General features: G+C 44.6%; 1 protein-coding gene and 1 pseudogene across 12 annotated transcripts in view; one reads left to right on the top strand and one right to left on the bottom strand.

Annotated features, from left to right (window-relative positions):
• Positions 1–4,967: 4,967 nt before the first annotated feature.
• Dnajc5b (DnaJ heat shock protein family (Hsp40) member C5 beta) overlaps positions 4,968–16,265 on the bottom strand; it is a 163,484-nt gene continuing 152,186 nt past the window's right edge. For all 12 annotated transcript variants that reach the window (XM_037206406.1, XM_028864526.2, XM_037206407.1 and 9 more), the window contains 2 exons: positions 15,859–16,030; positions 4,968–5,291 (listed from right to left, as the gene is read on the bottom strand). In XM_037206406.1, coding sequence (XP_037062301.1) covers positions 5,197–5,291; positions 15,859–16,030 — 267 coding nt within the window. In that variant the 3' untranslated portion in view covers positions 4,968–5,196. The remainder of the gene's footprint in view (positions 5,292–15,858; positions 16,031–16,265) is intronic.
• LOC114690086 lies at positions 7,741–8,058 on the top strand (annotated as a pseudogene).

The raw sequence follows: 16,265 nt of genomic DNA, 5'->3' as shown, positions 1-16,265 counted from the left end.
AGCACTCAGCACACTGGGTCCCAGAAGCCTCAGTGGATGAAATCCAGATAAAACAAGCCTCACTCTCAGCCACGGAGACACTTCAGTTAGCTTTCCCCTGGGTGAAAACTGCTCCAGGGCAAAAGTTGCTAGTTGCTGGGGCAGAGTCCTTTTCAAGAGACCTTCTTACAGCCAGCAAACAGAAACTGTATGGCTTTTTTTTTTTTTTTTTTCAGTTCCAATCTGTCTGTGCCTCCCATAACAGGCACATCCACCAAGGACCCCTGTGTCCTGAGGCTAGAGGGCTTTCAATCGCCTCACAGTATACAAGCTCAAGGTTCTTTCCACTGCTAATAGTTGAGGCTTCTCTTTTACCAACTCTGGCTCCAGGAGGAAACCCAGCTGCAGCCAGTCACAGCTGCTGTACCCCTGATAGGTCTGACCTGTTCTACCAGGCGTCCTCAGCACCCTGCCCTGCTCACACAACCAAACGCTGCTCCCAGGGTAGCCCCAAGGCTCCGCTCCCAGGGTAGCTCCAAGGCTCTGCCGCATCGAGTCTGCTGGGCACTCTGCAGCCAGGGGCTCTGGCTCTCAGTGCTCCAGCTGCTGGGGTGCAAAGTCTCTGCTGCACTCTTCAAGATGCTGCCTGCCATTTGCCTCTCTGGCGGCGTGACTCCTTCGTGGCAGAAAGCACACAGAACCCCTCTACTTTGGCTGGCTCTTGGCGTCTGCTGCCTGGGAAGCTATGATGCCCCAATGGGTCTCAGCCGCCTATTCCTTCCCCGGGGCAGCTGCTCACACTCTGCTGATGCTTTCTGAAGCTGACGGTCTCTGAAGTGGCTTTTCATTTTCGGACTGCCAGGTTCGCAGGGTCTGCTCAGTGCTGGACGCGGCCCCGTGCGCTCCAGGTCCCACTTGGGAAAAATCTGCTCTTACCCTAAGTGACTTTATTAAACCTTCACCGTATCCCTAGACCTAAAGCCTATTCTACCCTAATATACCCAAGCCTACACTTCTCGAACTAGACTTCACCAAACTTTTTTACAGCTTTAGAGAGAGACACAGAGAGACACTTGCTGCAGACCACCTTTACTTGCTACAGCTTAACCGTAGCCGCTCTGCTTTATATATACAGTCTCGCTCCTGGAATACTACCGCATACACTAATTCATAACTGGACATGTCCCCCAGCTTCCAAGGCGCCCCCTCCCTCTCTTACCCTCTGCACCTAAGTCGCACGGTCTGGCACCATCTGTGGGAGGCCGGCTCCGACCTTTTGAAGGGTTCTTATGAGGGATTAAAAAAAAAAATACTAGATAGAGAGACCTAGTTGACAAGAAGAAACACAAGAGTAGCTTTGGGAAGGCCTAGGTCAATACCCAACCGCCTCAAAGGTTTATTCAAAAGGCTTTTTATAACGGGCCAAGGGGAGAGGTAAAAGACCTCCCCCCTGCAAGTTCAAAGCACACCTTAGAGCCAGGTGCAGACCCTTCCAATCACCTGATAACCACATCTGTGGTCAAATCATCCCCTTATGCAGCCTTCCTAGGTAAAGCAAGCCCAGATTCTCTGACCCTGAGTAATTTGGGCCTCCACAATACCTTGGTAAGTTTTTGGCTGCTTTCGGCCCTTGTCCAAAAAAGTCTGCCCGAGGCTAAAATTGAAGAGTTATGGATTAAGAGCTTTGGCAGAAGAGATTTCAAGACATCCTAGTATTGACTGTGTTGTTCGTTTACTAGTGGCCACACTTAGGAAGATCTATAATGAAAAGGAGCAAGCAGAGCTAGAAAAAAATACAAAATGTACAGTTTGAGGAGAAAATGGGCACCAGGAAGTGTAAACAAGTTAAAGAAAAGCCTGATGCTAAGTGGAATAAAGGGAGCGATGACCTCAGAGAAAGACCCCGCTCAGCTAAGCTTCCAACATGTGAAAAGGAATTACATGGAAGCTTAGGGCTGGGTGTGGTGGCGCACACCTTTAATCCCAGCACTCAGAGAGCAGAGGCTGGTGGATCTCTGAATTTGAGGCCAGCCTGGTCTACAGAGCGAGTTCTAGGTCAGCCAAGCTTAGGCAGTGAGGGAAACCATCAAAAGCAGAAAGCTGGTGAAGATGTAATTGAACAAGGGAGCCATGTTCCAGCCACAGCAAGCAGCAGACATTGGCAGCTTCAGCCACGTGGTTCTGGCTCTAGAGTCAAGGATATAAGAAAGGGGTTATGGAATCTCCTCCATGGAGGCCTAGAGAGGCTTTTTCATGAAGCCGTTAAGTGGAAGCCTGGGTTGCCTTGGAGACACCAAGATGTTGGAGATGCCAGAGTCCTGGTATACGTGCCAAGGAAAACTGCTAACAGGGAGTGGAACCAGCCCAAGAGAAAGAAGTGTGTTGCTGTCAACAAAGCTTAAAGGAGTTGGAGATCTGAAGAGTGCTTTGACATCAGATGTGGAGATGTGCAGTTTGCCCAGCTGAGTTTTGGTCTTGCTTTGGTCCAGTATTTCCTTATTCTGCTCCTTTTCCTCCCTTTTGGAACAGTAATGCATATTCTGTGCCATTATATGTTGGAAGTAAGTGATCTCCTCTTTTATCTTTATTTTGCACAGGGTTATAGTTAAGAGATTGTCATGAGTCTCTGAAGAGACTTTGCACTTTTAAACAGGGTTGACATAGACTATGGGGACTTTTGAAGTTGGACTGAGTGCATTTCTGCATTATGATATGGCCAGGGAGTGGACTGTGGTGGTTTGAACGGAAGTAGCCCTCATAGGCTCATATGGAGTGGCACTGTTAGGAAGTGTGGCCTTGCTGGAGGAAGTGCGTCACTGGGGCAGGCTTTGAGGTTTTAGATGTTTAAGCCAGGCCCAGTGTCGCGCTCTCTTCCTGCTGCCTGCTGATCCTGACGTAGAACTCTTGGCTCCTCCTCCGGCACCATGTCTGCCTGTGTGCCACCATGCTTCTCTCCATGATGATAATGGACTAAACCTCTTGTGAGACCAAAATGAGCCATCTTAGAAATAAGACCAAAATGCTTTCACCCAAAAACTAAAGCCTAAGATTTCTCCTTTTGGGAATAGGCCATTAGTTACTGAAACCAGTCAGTTCAGATTCCAGAAACCAGGAAGTGTAAAAGTACAGAGTCACAAGATAGTCACGAGGTAATGCCTGCCAGACTATGGAATGTCCTCTCCCTGGTTTCCAGGGTAACTGACCACAGAAATGCCCCCACCTGAGGGCAGCCAATGAGAAACGGTGGCGGGCAACCACTCCCTTAGAAGTAATTTCTAGAAGTCCCTAGAAGTGAGCCAATCAGAATTGTACCTGTACTAGCACCCCTAAATGATGTAACCTTGTGACTTTTCCCTTTAAAAACTGAACTTGCAGACAGGTGGGCGCTTCCTCCAGCCTCCACTGCGTTGGATGTATTGGACGAAGTCCCTGCCTAGGCTTGTATTGCTTTTGGATATCCAGAATTAAACCTTGCTTTTGCATTCCGGCATGCTCGTCTTTGGTGGTCTCTCTGGGGTTCACGATCTGGGCACAACACTCTGAACTGTAAGCCAGCCTCAATTAAATATTTTCCTTTATAAGAGCTGCAATGGTCATGGTGCCTCTTCACAGCAAGAGAAACCCTAATTAAGACACTGATTTAAAAAAAGACTTCAACTTTTAATCCTGTTACAAGTTAAAGTCTTTGGGCAATGTGAGGGAGGGAGTGGTTTCTTAGCAAGCTTTACAGACAAGACTCGAAAGCCACCCAAATCTCACATATAACTATTGTAAAGAAACCTAACTGCAGCTCTCCCTTAGAGAAGCCTGACACATCCTAGTTGGTGTGCTTGGCCCTCTCCTGGGGCACCTTTCTGTTTTCAATCAGGCTGACTTTGCCTCACATTTGACTCACCCTGAAATCCACTGTCTAAGCCACGAGTCCTGTTGCATCTGGTTGAAGGTCCCTGAAAAGAACTCTCCGGGAAGCTGCCGGTGTGGTGTGCATCTGCATCCCTATGCCGGCGACACAGGACTGGTCACAGCATAGGTTAGGACTAGTTCTCTGAACTTTCTGCTTCAGTGTGGAGGGGGGGAGACCCCAGGAGCTGCACAGTTTGAGCAGAGTTTCAGTGACTCCAGAACTCTCAGAGCAGTGACACTAGTTTTCACTTACAATATATATTTAGCAGCAATTGACTGCAATTTGGTGGGGTGGGGAGAAGAAACAAAAGGAAAAGAAGATGGCGTTTTATGCAATGTTATACAAAAATGTAACAAGGACTTGAAAATGAAGATTACATAAAGAACTAAGAAAGGCTCAGGAAGAAGCCACAAACTGCCTTGCCGCTATACCGTTTTAGAAGTAGCACGTGGTCCCTTCGGCATGGGGAGATAAAGGAATCTAACAAGCGTAGACCGAAGTGACTTTGAAGCTCAGGATGCCCAGCACGCAGAGCTGTTCAACATATTGAATTTTACAAAAAACGGGTGCTATGCTTTGCACTGTAACTTTACAGACATCAGAGGTGTATCCTTTACTTTGTGTGTGTCTCTGTTCCTTATCTGCCTCATATGGGCAGGTTATACACAGACTATTTCACTAAGAAAATGGTCAATGTACTGTTTGGGGCTAGGTCAGGGTCAGGCTGATCCTCTTGCTCGGTTCTAAAGTTTACCTGGGTTGAGGATTGCTGTCTAAAAGCATGCACTAACTCGATCTGTTCCTGTTTTCACTCATCAGTTTTCAGAAAATGCCATTTCTCTCTTAGATCGTATTTCTGTAACCATTTCAAATATCGACAAAGAGCTCCACAAACACAAGACCTCAACTCCTCTGAGGGTTTTGCTTATGATGTGTGTGGCAAACGTGACTATTGTGTTTAGTTAAGTGGGTGAAAAGAGTTTTCTTCCACGACTTTTCTCTGTGAGGAATAATGTCTGGCTCATCTTACAATCGGATTCATAAAGACTGTCCACTGCCACAGTCTTACCTCATGCAAGCAGCATAAAAGAACTCTTCAGGCCTTTATTCATCAAACTGAATGCTTTTCATTAGGAATTCTACTCAAAGAGAAAGTCTGAGAAAATTATGTAGCAATCATCTTCCCCTTAACCTAAAAATAAAATACAAATGTGAATATGTTCACAGCATTTCATGTTCCCACCTCCCCTGTGACCACCCAGAGACATGGCTGAACTGAGAAGAGGAGCTGTGAACCCTCCATGGGCCCAACATCAAGAGTCTGTACAATAACTTCGAGCTCCTTCTCTGATTAGCTGTGTTTTCTCATTTGCATTTGTAGGCTGGAGAACAACTGGAAAGTCCGTATCTGGGGGAAAAACACAAAGAAGCAACCATCAGACCCATTTTTACCAAGTTCCTCTGATAACAGGGCACATGGCAGGTGTTCTCTTGAAATAACAAGCAAATCAACTCACAAGACACTGTCTGAATTCTTCACATTCTGCTATTTACAGGATTATAACTAAACCCAGGTTGGACATGGCGTATTCTGGGTTCCATTTTTTCACGAAAGCAACAATATGTATGAAAAATATGTTTCCTATGGAGGATGAGCCCTGAGGTTTTGTAGTCCATGACTGCATGCTTGGCTCCTGTTGGAGCAGGAGTCAGAGCCCAGGGCTGGCTTAGGTGGAGCTCCTAAGGCGAAGTTTAACACATGAAGCTCGTGTGCAAAGTAGCCACGCTTGCTCTCAAGTCTCCATGGAGTTCTGCTCTGATGCCGGGCTGGAGAGGCTTCCTTAAAAATGTCTGATGGCCAACTAATACGCACACAGGCTGGCAGCCCTTGTCTTTTCTGTACCCGTGTCTTCTAGAAGACACCCAGAAAATCATCCACCATAAAGTTAGTTGTTCAACACAAGGTGGACTCTCAGGAACCTAGCAGAAATGAATGACTTCACATTCCACCTAGCACTAAAAAGTCCCTATAAAACTGTAAGAAACTTGAGCTCATAGTCAACGCACACACACACACACACACACACACACACACACACACACACACACCACACAACTCCAAAAGAAAGAGACATAGAAACAATGTACACAAACTGAAAACCTATAGTAATAACAAAAGACAAAATAAGACCCAGAGAGACTTCATTCTTTGCATTTATCTAACAAAATATAAAAGAATTATGTATTTAAAGTTATCAGACTCTGAAACCAACAAAGAGCTAATGATTAAAGTACCTGAAATTACATTTTAAAAACTAAAGAGCTTCAAAAAGCTAAAAGGGAATTCATGAAGTGGAAGACGTGTCTGAAGAGATTATTCAGAACATAACACAGACACAAAAAGAAAATGTGATAAAAGATGAAAATCTATGAAGGACAGTGTGAAGACTTAGCCTACACCTAATAATATGCCTTTTGGGATAAAATTACAAAAGTAGGGAAGTAGTATTTGAATTCACAGGTCTAAGAAGCAACTGGATTCTGTTATAAAATCATCTCTTTCTTTTTTTGTTTGCTTCTTTCTCTCCTGGGTGGTGTTGTGTGTTTGTGTGTCCAGATGTCTGTTTAATGTGGGTACACATGCATGTGTGGAGGCCAGAAGACAACCTCAGGTGTTGTTCCTTAGGAGCCATTTATTTACCTAGGTCAACCTTTGGCCTCCACACATATGGACATACACATATCCTGAACCTATACCACACGTATACATACCACACATGCACACAAATGGTCAACCTTACTAGTAAACACAAAGATAAAAATTAGAGCCACTGCCCTATGCCATACCCCACACACTAGACTGACACGTATTTCCAGGTTGGCATTGTCAAGTGTTGGCAAGGATGGGAAGCTTCAGAAGCTCACATCAGCTCTTAGTAAGGATGTAAATCAACCCCTCAGTTTTGCAGAACTGCTTGGTGCTACTTAATGCATTGTAGGTGTGCATACCCCGTGCCTAAGGAATTCTAGTCCTGTGTGTAAACACAGACACCCCTAGCACTCACGGATTGAGATATAAGTACGAGAACATTCCTATCAGCTGTTTAGAATGGCCAATAAAGTGGGGTCTACTCAATGTTCATCACCAGTAGAATGGATACTAAACGAGGGATGCTTTCTCAGAATATTGTAACAGTGAGAATAATGGGACCGGTGGCTTAGACAATGAAGTTCAGGGTGAGCCAAAGTCAGACTGACTGAAAACAGAAAGGTGTTCCAGGAGAGAGTCAAGCATATCAACAAAGTGAATCTAAGCGGTATAATGTTGAGTGGAGCATAGGAAGTTATAGAAAAATGTTACTATACAACAAGACCATTCATTTCAAACTCAAAGATGTGCAAAACCAAGCAGTATGCTGATTAGGAATATAAACACAATTGTGATACCAAAAGTAATTGTAGGGAAGGATGACCAACAATTCAAGGCGGTTCCTTCTAAGAAGGGAAAAGTGAACAGGGAACACCACAGATCAGCGTAACGTTGGTTTCTCTGATGTGAAAAGTTAGGTCACAATATGTGCTTGTATCTGTTTAATAAAAACAATGACAATTAAAAGATCGAAGAAGTGAATTAAATAAAAAAAAACCTCAATCACATTTCACAGAATTGGGGCTGACACATCCCCCTGTCTCAGCAGCTAGCAGTGTGCTGCTCTCAATTAGCCAACAAAAGGCTGGGATAACTTTCCCACATCCCACACTTAATAGTTTGCCTTGCTTAGGCCTATCCCCCCCACCCCCCATGCTTCTTGTTACCGGGAGTTTTTCAGATAACAGACACACACAATTCACCACCTCTATGAAGTTGCCAAATGTCTCCTTTTCTGCGCTCCCGCAGGCCTAGCGAGCAGGCACAGCCTCGACATGCAGAACGACGCTGGCGAGTTCGTGGACCTGTATGTGCCGTGGAAATGCTCCGTGAGCAACCGCATTATTGGTGCCAAGGACCACACATCCATCCAGATGAATGTGGCCGAGGCTGACAGGGGCACAGGCCGGTTTAATGGCCAGTTTAAAATCTATGCTATCTGTGGGGCCATTCAAAGGATGAGTGAATTGGATGACTCTATTCTCCGATTGCTAAGGCTGATGGAATTGTCTCAAAGAACTTTTGACCAGAAGAGATCGGAGAATATTTGTCATAAATAAAAGTGAGAAAGTAAAAACAAACAAACAAACAAAACCCAAATGTCTCCCTGAACCAAAATGTAAGTCAGCAGGACTGCTCTTTGGTCTCCCTTTCCTCTGGGTCCTGGTGACCACCAACCTATTTTCTCCTCCACTAATTCAACGCTCCTGAATATTTCTTACCTCACTGGAATCACAGCACACTTGTCTTTTGTGCCTAGCTTCTTTCACTTAGCACCACACCCCTAAGTCTGTCTCTTTACAGAGTGTCCTGGCGCTTCCCTCTGAGCCTCTGTGGTTCTCTCTGGACCCCCTTTCCTCTCCCCTAGCTGTTCCTGGCACTCTTGTTCTTCTCAGGCAGACTGTTGGAGCATCCAGCTGCCCCTGGTGATTTTGATGTGTTGAGCCCTTCCTTGTATAAACACATCTTAGTTCAGAGCTCATTGTAAATACGGCCTTCACAAAGTCCGGCACACTAATTCAGTGATAAAACTGCTTGGTAGAGCCCTCTAATATGATTCCATCTGCCTTGCCTGGCGTATATAATACCATTTACTGTCTTATCTGCAGGCCTTAGGGAGGGGCTGTACCAACTATTTCTTGTATCGAGATTCCTTTATTCAAAGGCTTCCCATCTGCACAGTCTCTCACATCTTGACCTTCTACGTTTCTGCATTAAGTGTCACTTCGCTGGGGGAAGCTGTGCTAGCCTGAAGACAGGTCAAGCCCTTTACTGTTCACTTTGACAGCCTCCATGCTTCTCTTCTGGTAGATTTATTGTGCCTGCAAATTGGCTAGCTCTCTGTGTTTCTATGTTTAATATTTGCCTCTAAATCTTATTTGCTAGATTATAATCCTCAAGATTCCAGGAACCAGGTCTGCTAACAGACAGATACCAAGTGCACAATAAATATTTGATATGGAAAGATGATTTCAGTTAACACACACACACACACACACACTTCTTACTGAATCTTGGCAGCCAAACATCGAAGATGCACTTTGAGCTGCCTTGCTGGGGACGGTTCTGGGCTGGCTCCCCCATCCTACAGCCCTGGCCTGGTGCCTTAATGCTCAATGATGTCTTTGTATGAAGCATCACAGATTTCTAGTGTTTTTTTCCTTGCACTGTTCCTAGACACTGGTTCCTCATTGCATAGAGAAGGAGACACAAAAGGAGTAAGGAGCACAAAAGGAGAGAAGATGAATTTACATTTTCCTCCGTGCCCTTTCCCTGGGCAGGCAGATGCGATGAATGCTGAGCAGCGTTCGATGTGCGATGCATGTCTCTATCTTGGCGGAGAACAAGAGCCATATGGCTGCTTCTGCTCGGCGGTTGTGAATTTTTTGGAGTCCTACCCAGGCAAGTGGCAGTAACAACTAAGCCATCAACATTTTTCTGTGTTCTGAATCATCTTTCTTAAACTCAAGGTCAGTACTGTAAATTCTCCTCTCCTTTAGATTCTCTACCTCTCCCCATAGAAAGGAAGCCACCAATCCACACAAAATTGTTAGTGTTTGCCTGGACAGATTTGGTTGGATTTAATTCTATTGGTTTCCACACAGAAGAGGGGGGAAAAAAACCCTGAATTTAGTCCTTATGTTTTTGATGACTGGCTGCAATTTAGATTTTTGTTGCTTTTATTCCTTGTTAAATACACACAGGGAGTGGGAAGGGGAGAGAAATAACTTCACAGAATATGGTTCTATCACAGCTGATGGAATTCAGATTTCTCTGTGCCCTTCAGATGTCAAAGGAGCACATGGCCTGTTTTAATCATGCCTCTCAAAATTCCAGAGTGGGGTTCCTAAAGGTGAACATGTGAGAGTAAGGGACATAACATTTCACTGGTTAGGTTTTAATTCTCCATAGACTAACAATCACCCAAGATAAGCTCTTTTGATATCGACTGATTTCCAAGAGCATTACAGTCCTAGGTTCGAACTGGGAGGGTATTTTAAGAAAGATAGGAGAACCCAATTGTGAGTTCTCCAACTGGCAGCAAATACTGAAGGGCGGCACTGTCGGAACCGTCTGCCCTTCATTTTTTCAAAATTTTATGTGCATGAGTGTATTGCCATGGGTGTCAGGTCCTCTGGAATTGGAGTTCCAAACAGATAGGAGCTGCCATATGGGTGGTGGGACTTGAACTTGGGTCCTCTGGAAGAGCAGTCAGTGTTCTTAACCACTGAGCCATCTCTCCAGTCCCTACCCTTCATTTTTTAATCATAGAGGTTGGGCAATATTCTTCAACATCATCTAAAGAAACAGAACAACCCAAACAATTCTCTCCTTTCTGCCTGAAAATCCCACCCAGCACCACCACACCCCAGCAGAGACCTGTACCATGTTTACCATGACAAAGACGCCTGACAATTCAGCAGCGGCAAACAGTGGGTGTGGCTGAAACACACACACACACACACACACACACGCACGCACGCACGCACGCACGCACGCACGCACACACACACACACACACACATACACACACGCACAGACACACACACACACGCACACACGCACAGACACACACACACACGCACGCACACACGCACAGACACACGCACGCACACACGCACAGACACACACACACACACACACACACACACACACACACGACAGAAGTGTGCAGAGACAAAGCTGCATGTGGAAAATCAGACTTGTTACACTATTTCAAAGCCAGTTAGTATTTCTAATGTTTTTAAAGATGAGCCAACAGATTCGATATTTCAAATTTAGATTTTTACAAATTAAGAAATATAGCATCCTATAATACATTTTAAAGTGAAATTTGAAGAAGGGGTTAATCACTTAATTCAACCAGAAATGTACTTCTCTAGTTAACTCCTTTTTCCCTTCTTGCAGTATTTCCTTTTTTCACTGTTTGAGGAGTTCACACATGCATATAATGTATTTTGATCAAATCTTCCATTCCTTCCCCTGCCTGCTTTTCCTTCCCAACTTTCCATGTGCTCTCCTCTCTCTGTCAACCCATAGAGTGCACAGAGTACCCCCATATATGTCCGTGGATACAGGCCCAGCTGCTAGAGGAGCAGTTCTCAACCTGTGGGTCATGACCCCTTGGGGGGGTCAAATGACCCTTCACAGGGGTTGCCTGAGACCATCAGGAAACACAGATACTTACATTATGATTCATAACAGTAGCAAAACTACGTTATAGCAAGGTGGAGAACCACTGCTCTAGAGCATGATACCGTCTCTCCAAGGCTCCTGGATCATTGCTGAGGGGAGGTTGGGAAGATTCCAAGAGCATAAGTAGTGAACTTTTGCAGGGAAACAGTATTTTCTGGACTTGGCAGGGCCATTGCTTATATGAACTCACAGAGGCTGTGGCTGCCCTTACAAGACTTGTAGAAGATTAAATCCACCGCAGAGGATGGGAAGGATCATGAAGTCCCAGCTCTTGCTAACTCCTGTTCTCCTTTTGGTTGGTATAGTAAGGTATAAGGGAAAGACCCAGTAGTTGTTCATTTTTATTCTGGAAGTAGAATAACCTCATATAAGTTTTTATTGTATTTCATATTTGGGCATTTCTGGATGAAGAACTAACAGGAAAAAGAAATGCTGCCTTTCAGTGTTTACGAAAAAAAATTCCAGTCATAACCTTCATTTATGGGTCAAATCTCTAAGCACAGGATGACCAGATGTATAGCACTTAGATAGACAGTTAATATAAACCCCTCTTAGCCTATCAATCCATGCACTATACTATCTTAGCTCCCTGTTCCTTCCTCTTCCCAGGGAAATGTGTTCAGTACCAAAATCATTTGGACCACAGACCAGAAAGCAGAGTCCTCAGATAGGGTCTAGTTTCCCACCTTACCAGTCTTAATTTGCATTACAATTGCCAGTAGGCTACACCGGTCTCTGAATTAGTGGAATGTAATCTGAACCTAAATTGTCAGTAGGCTACAACATGTCTCTGAATTAAATTACTTTATCTCGAATGTGAATCTGAACCTAACCATGGCAACTGGCCACAAATGAAGCGTAGCCTCACGCCCAGGTATTCCAGTGTAATGCTGGATTCAGTGCACAGCTAATAAGACTTAAGCCCCAGAGACCCTTACCAATGCAGAACCTAGGGGTCTATTTGCAGAGACGGCCTTCAAAAGACATTTTACCAAAATCAGAAAAAGCCCTGTCTCTTTCCACACTGACTTTTCTCATGGCATCTCTTTCTGACAATGGATACAAAAGACCTATTACGAGATTTAGTTAAAGGAAAACTGAATTGAAGAGGAGTTCTGTTTGAATTCAATGGGACTTGATTTTGTGGTTTGCAGTAAGTCTGGGTTTAGCTAGTTATCGCTACCCAGACAGGTGTAGGACTGGCTTAAAGAATATTCCTCCAGCTCACTGTGTCAATGCATGTGCTGAGAGGACACTAAACCCACACCAGAGACTGTGACACATCATATGAATGTGTCCTCTGGGCTCTGACCCCAGGAGGATTAGGTATTATAGCGCTAACAAGGTTTGAAATGTACAGAGTAAAGAAGTTGTCTATGGAAAATTGTTCCAATTCTTAATTCCTATATGTATTAAATGAACTAGACAGGCTTCCCAAATTTGACAATAGTCTCTAACCTTACACACCTCTGTCAGCTTGAGTTGTAAAGCTAGAAGAAACTTTTCTAATCCATCAATAATAAAAAAAAGTAAAGTTTGGTCCAACGCAATAAAGACAATTATTTTTATGTTTTCTACAGAAAATGATATAGTACATTTATGTTACATGAACATGCAATCAAATAATATGCAGCCATAGGAAAATACCATATAGATGAGCTGGGTAGCTCATGGTTGTATTTTTTCCCTTGATTTTGTGATATACATGGTATTTTTAAGCACATTAATTTGTTGTGATTCCTTTCTCTCATTTTAAGCAAATACTCATGTTCAGAACTGTGTGTGTGTGTGTGTGTGTGTGTGTGTGTGTAAGAGCCCTGCTGAGATTGCATAAATTTCAGGATCCTTAAACCTGGGTCGCCCTAGCCTAAGATCTTTCAAATATTTCTAAATAAGAAAATGTCACTCCTCTGTATTAAGGATTAGGATCTGACCTCTGTAATGGAGTTGGTAGCTCTGGAGTGTCAGAACAGTGAGAGGAACAGAGATCCATCACCAATCACCCAGCAGGGAGGAGCCCTGGGGAGAACCTGGCACCTAGTCTAAGTCTCTGTTCCAGAATAGAGATCTTCCACCAAGGTCTACTGAAATGACCTGCTGGAGCTTTAATCCAACTTAACACAGGAAGGGCAGCGAGGCTTTTCAGATAAGTGTGGTTGCTGGACTCGGGAGATCTGGGTTCAATTCATCTAGTTTAGGTTTTCCTACTACAAATCACAAGGAAGAATTGGAAGTGCAGTGACCTGTGGGAAGATGCCACAATGAAACTCTTTAGTTTGCATTCTGACTCAAAAAAGTGTAAAATCGATTCTACCCAGCATAAAAAGAATAAAGATGAGAAAGCTAAGACGAAGTCACCACAGCAGCTGACTCTCTCATCTCTCTGTCTCCCTGAGCTGTCTGTGGCTGAGTACTGGGCCGACTGATGGGGGGAACAGGGAGAAAGATCACATGTCACCGCAGCCAGTAATCCCCGACATGGAATTGTAATGCTGCACCCACAGAGACACCATACCGCACCCCATAGACCACACAGGCACCCTGTCTCTTCCCTTGTGGGAACTGGCATTTCAGTTTCATTCAAGGTCAGTTTCCTGGTTTTCCTGGTAAGTTACAGCCAGAGAAAATGAGTCGTTGCCACAGAAACGAAGTGTGGCATTTCGTTTTTAACTCTTAAGTACCTCCCTTACAAGAGCTTATGTGACCCATGCCCTGCAATCATCACCTGTGAGCAAGTTGTGACACAGACCCCACTTTTTCCTAATGGAAGGCCTTTCCATGTAATTAGCACTGCTTAATTCACTTGTTAGTAATCCTGCATGCCTGTTCCTTCTGTCCACCCTCATTAAAAGATTTCATATTTGTCACTGTTTATACCAAATAATGCAAAGTAAAAGTACAATCATTGTATTTTACCATTAGGCCACAGTTTAGTTCCAATATCAGGAACATGAAATGACCAGAATACTTCTAGTTGCTGGGTAGCTATGCCCATAGCAAGATGTTACAGTTTACAGGAAAACAAAACAACACTAACAAACACAAACAAAAACCCACAAAAAAAACCCAAACCAAACCAAACCAACAAACCCTCTACCCTCTCTGAGCTCCCAATTCTGATGGCCTGGGATTCAGTACTATTCGAGTGATTCAAGACATCCTTTTGCTGGAGTCTGCATGGCTCATTCACACAGGATGTTACTTAGCGTCACAGCTGATGGGAGGTGCAGGCATATGGACGCCTTTAGATAGTCTCCGGTGCCGTTTCAGTGTGACCAGAGAACCAGAGGAGTGCTCCGCTGTTCTGGTTCCAGCCGTCCTGAAAACAGCGTGCTTCTTTCAATTATCAAAGAATCCCTTCAGTTGTTTGGGGGGACTTGGGAGTGGGATTTAGTGATGGAGAATGCACCCCAAGATGATAACGTATTTCACAGGAGAAAAAGACAGTAAGAATAACCTCAAGGCAGAGCTGTACAACGGCTGGCCCGACCCTAGATTGCTTAACAAAGACATTGTCCAAAGACATAAAACCTCCCTGGTGTTTTGAATTCTGTGAGCTCTTTCTTTACAGTTTTTTTTTTCTTTCTGGATATATGAACTTGAAGGATGAAGTAATGTAGCCCAGAGATGTATGCACATGGACAGACAGACAGAGGTGGTTGAGCAGAGTTCATTCTTCACGTTGCTTTGAGGCGATCTGTGAGTGTGCGTATGAGCAAAGAAGCTACATCCAGAGGAAGGGGAGGAGTCTACCTCCTGCTCCACTCCCAGATCATCACACAGCAATCTGAAGTCAAGGCTGTGACCTGTCAGTTCCGTGTATTTCAACAGGTATCCTAAAGACTGAAGTGTATCTCCAAGGAGCAATTTCTACCTTAGCTTGTTGTGGAGTATCACTTGAAGATATTTGTTTAATGATGCAAAGATGTGTTGCGTTCTTTTATGTTGCATTTGTTTAACTCTGTGGAGCTGTGCTACTGTGCCTGTCTAAAACATCTGGTGGGGCTGCCAGGCAGAGAGAATAAAGAGAAGAAGAGGGAAGAGTGAGAAAAGGAGAAGGAGAAGGAGGAGGAGGAGATGATGCCAGGGGCCAGCCACACAGCCACACAGCCAGCAACTGAGTAAGAAGGAAAGAAAGACATACAGAATAGAGAACAGTAAAAGCCCAGAGGCAAAAGGTAGACGGGATCATTTAAGCTGGCTAGAAACAAGACAAGCTAAGGCCAGGCATTCATAAGTAAGAATAAGTCTCCATGTATTTATTTGGGAGCTGGGTGGTAAGCCCCTGAAGAGTTAAAAAAAAATCAATTACATTAGCTCTCCAGCACTGGACACCCTCACCCTAACTCCCCTGAACCCAGAGCCCATTTCCCTTGTCAAGAGAAGGAGAACTATACTTGTTTTACATCATCATGGGCATTTAATAATTTCTCTCTAATATTGTTAAGTTTAGCCTTTCTCTAAGCTCAGCCAAGGTCAATGCCCTACATCTTCTCCCAAATATCCCCCAAAGCTGACAGTCTTGGGGAGTGACCCTGTATGGCCATTGGACCTGTTACCTTAGTAAGACCTAGCACCCACTCAGCTCCGGAACACGACGCCCATGACCTCTGCTCTCCACCTGCCCTACCTTTTTCCATGTCAGTCTTGATTTGTTCCTCAAGGTCCTCTGGTGACACGTAGAAGTCCTCTTCTGCTGCCGATGACTTGGGCCGACATCGTCCACAGCAGCAGTTGCAGCAGCAGCAAAGGCAGCAGCAGAAGTAGCAGCCTGTTAAGAGGCCGATGATGATGAACAGGGTCTAGGGCAGGCAGGGGCAGAGGATCAAATCCAGAGTGAGCGCCACGGAGAGGAAGCTGTCCTGTAACCCCGCACCTCAGAGGCTTAAAGACATCTCAGCGTACCCTGCATGCCAGCCACACACTCACCCCTTATCCTTACCCCTGCGGGAACCATTTTTTAAGGTCCTTTGAAATAACTGTTTTCTCACAAACGTGTGTACAAAGGAGACCGAGAGGAAATTACTTTCGGTCAAA

The sequence above is a fragment of the Peromyscus leucopus genome, chromosome 5, assembly GCF_004664715.2.
Source record: "Peromyscus leucopus breed LL Stock chromosome 5, UCI_PerLeu_2.1, whole genome shotgun sequence".
In the NCBI taxonomy this organism is placed as follows: Eukaryota; Metazoa; Chordata; class Mammalia; order Rodentia; family Cricetidae; genus Peromyscus; species Peromyscus leucopus.
Note: the sequence above shows the minus strand (reverse complement) of the source record. Positions and strands in the feature narration are given on the sequence as shown.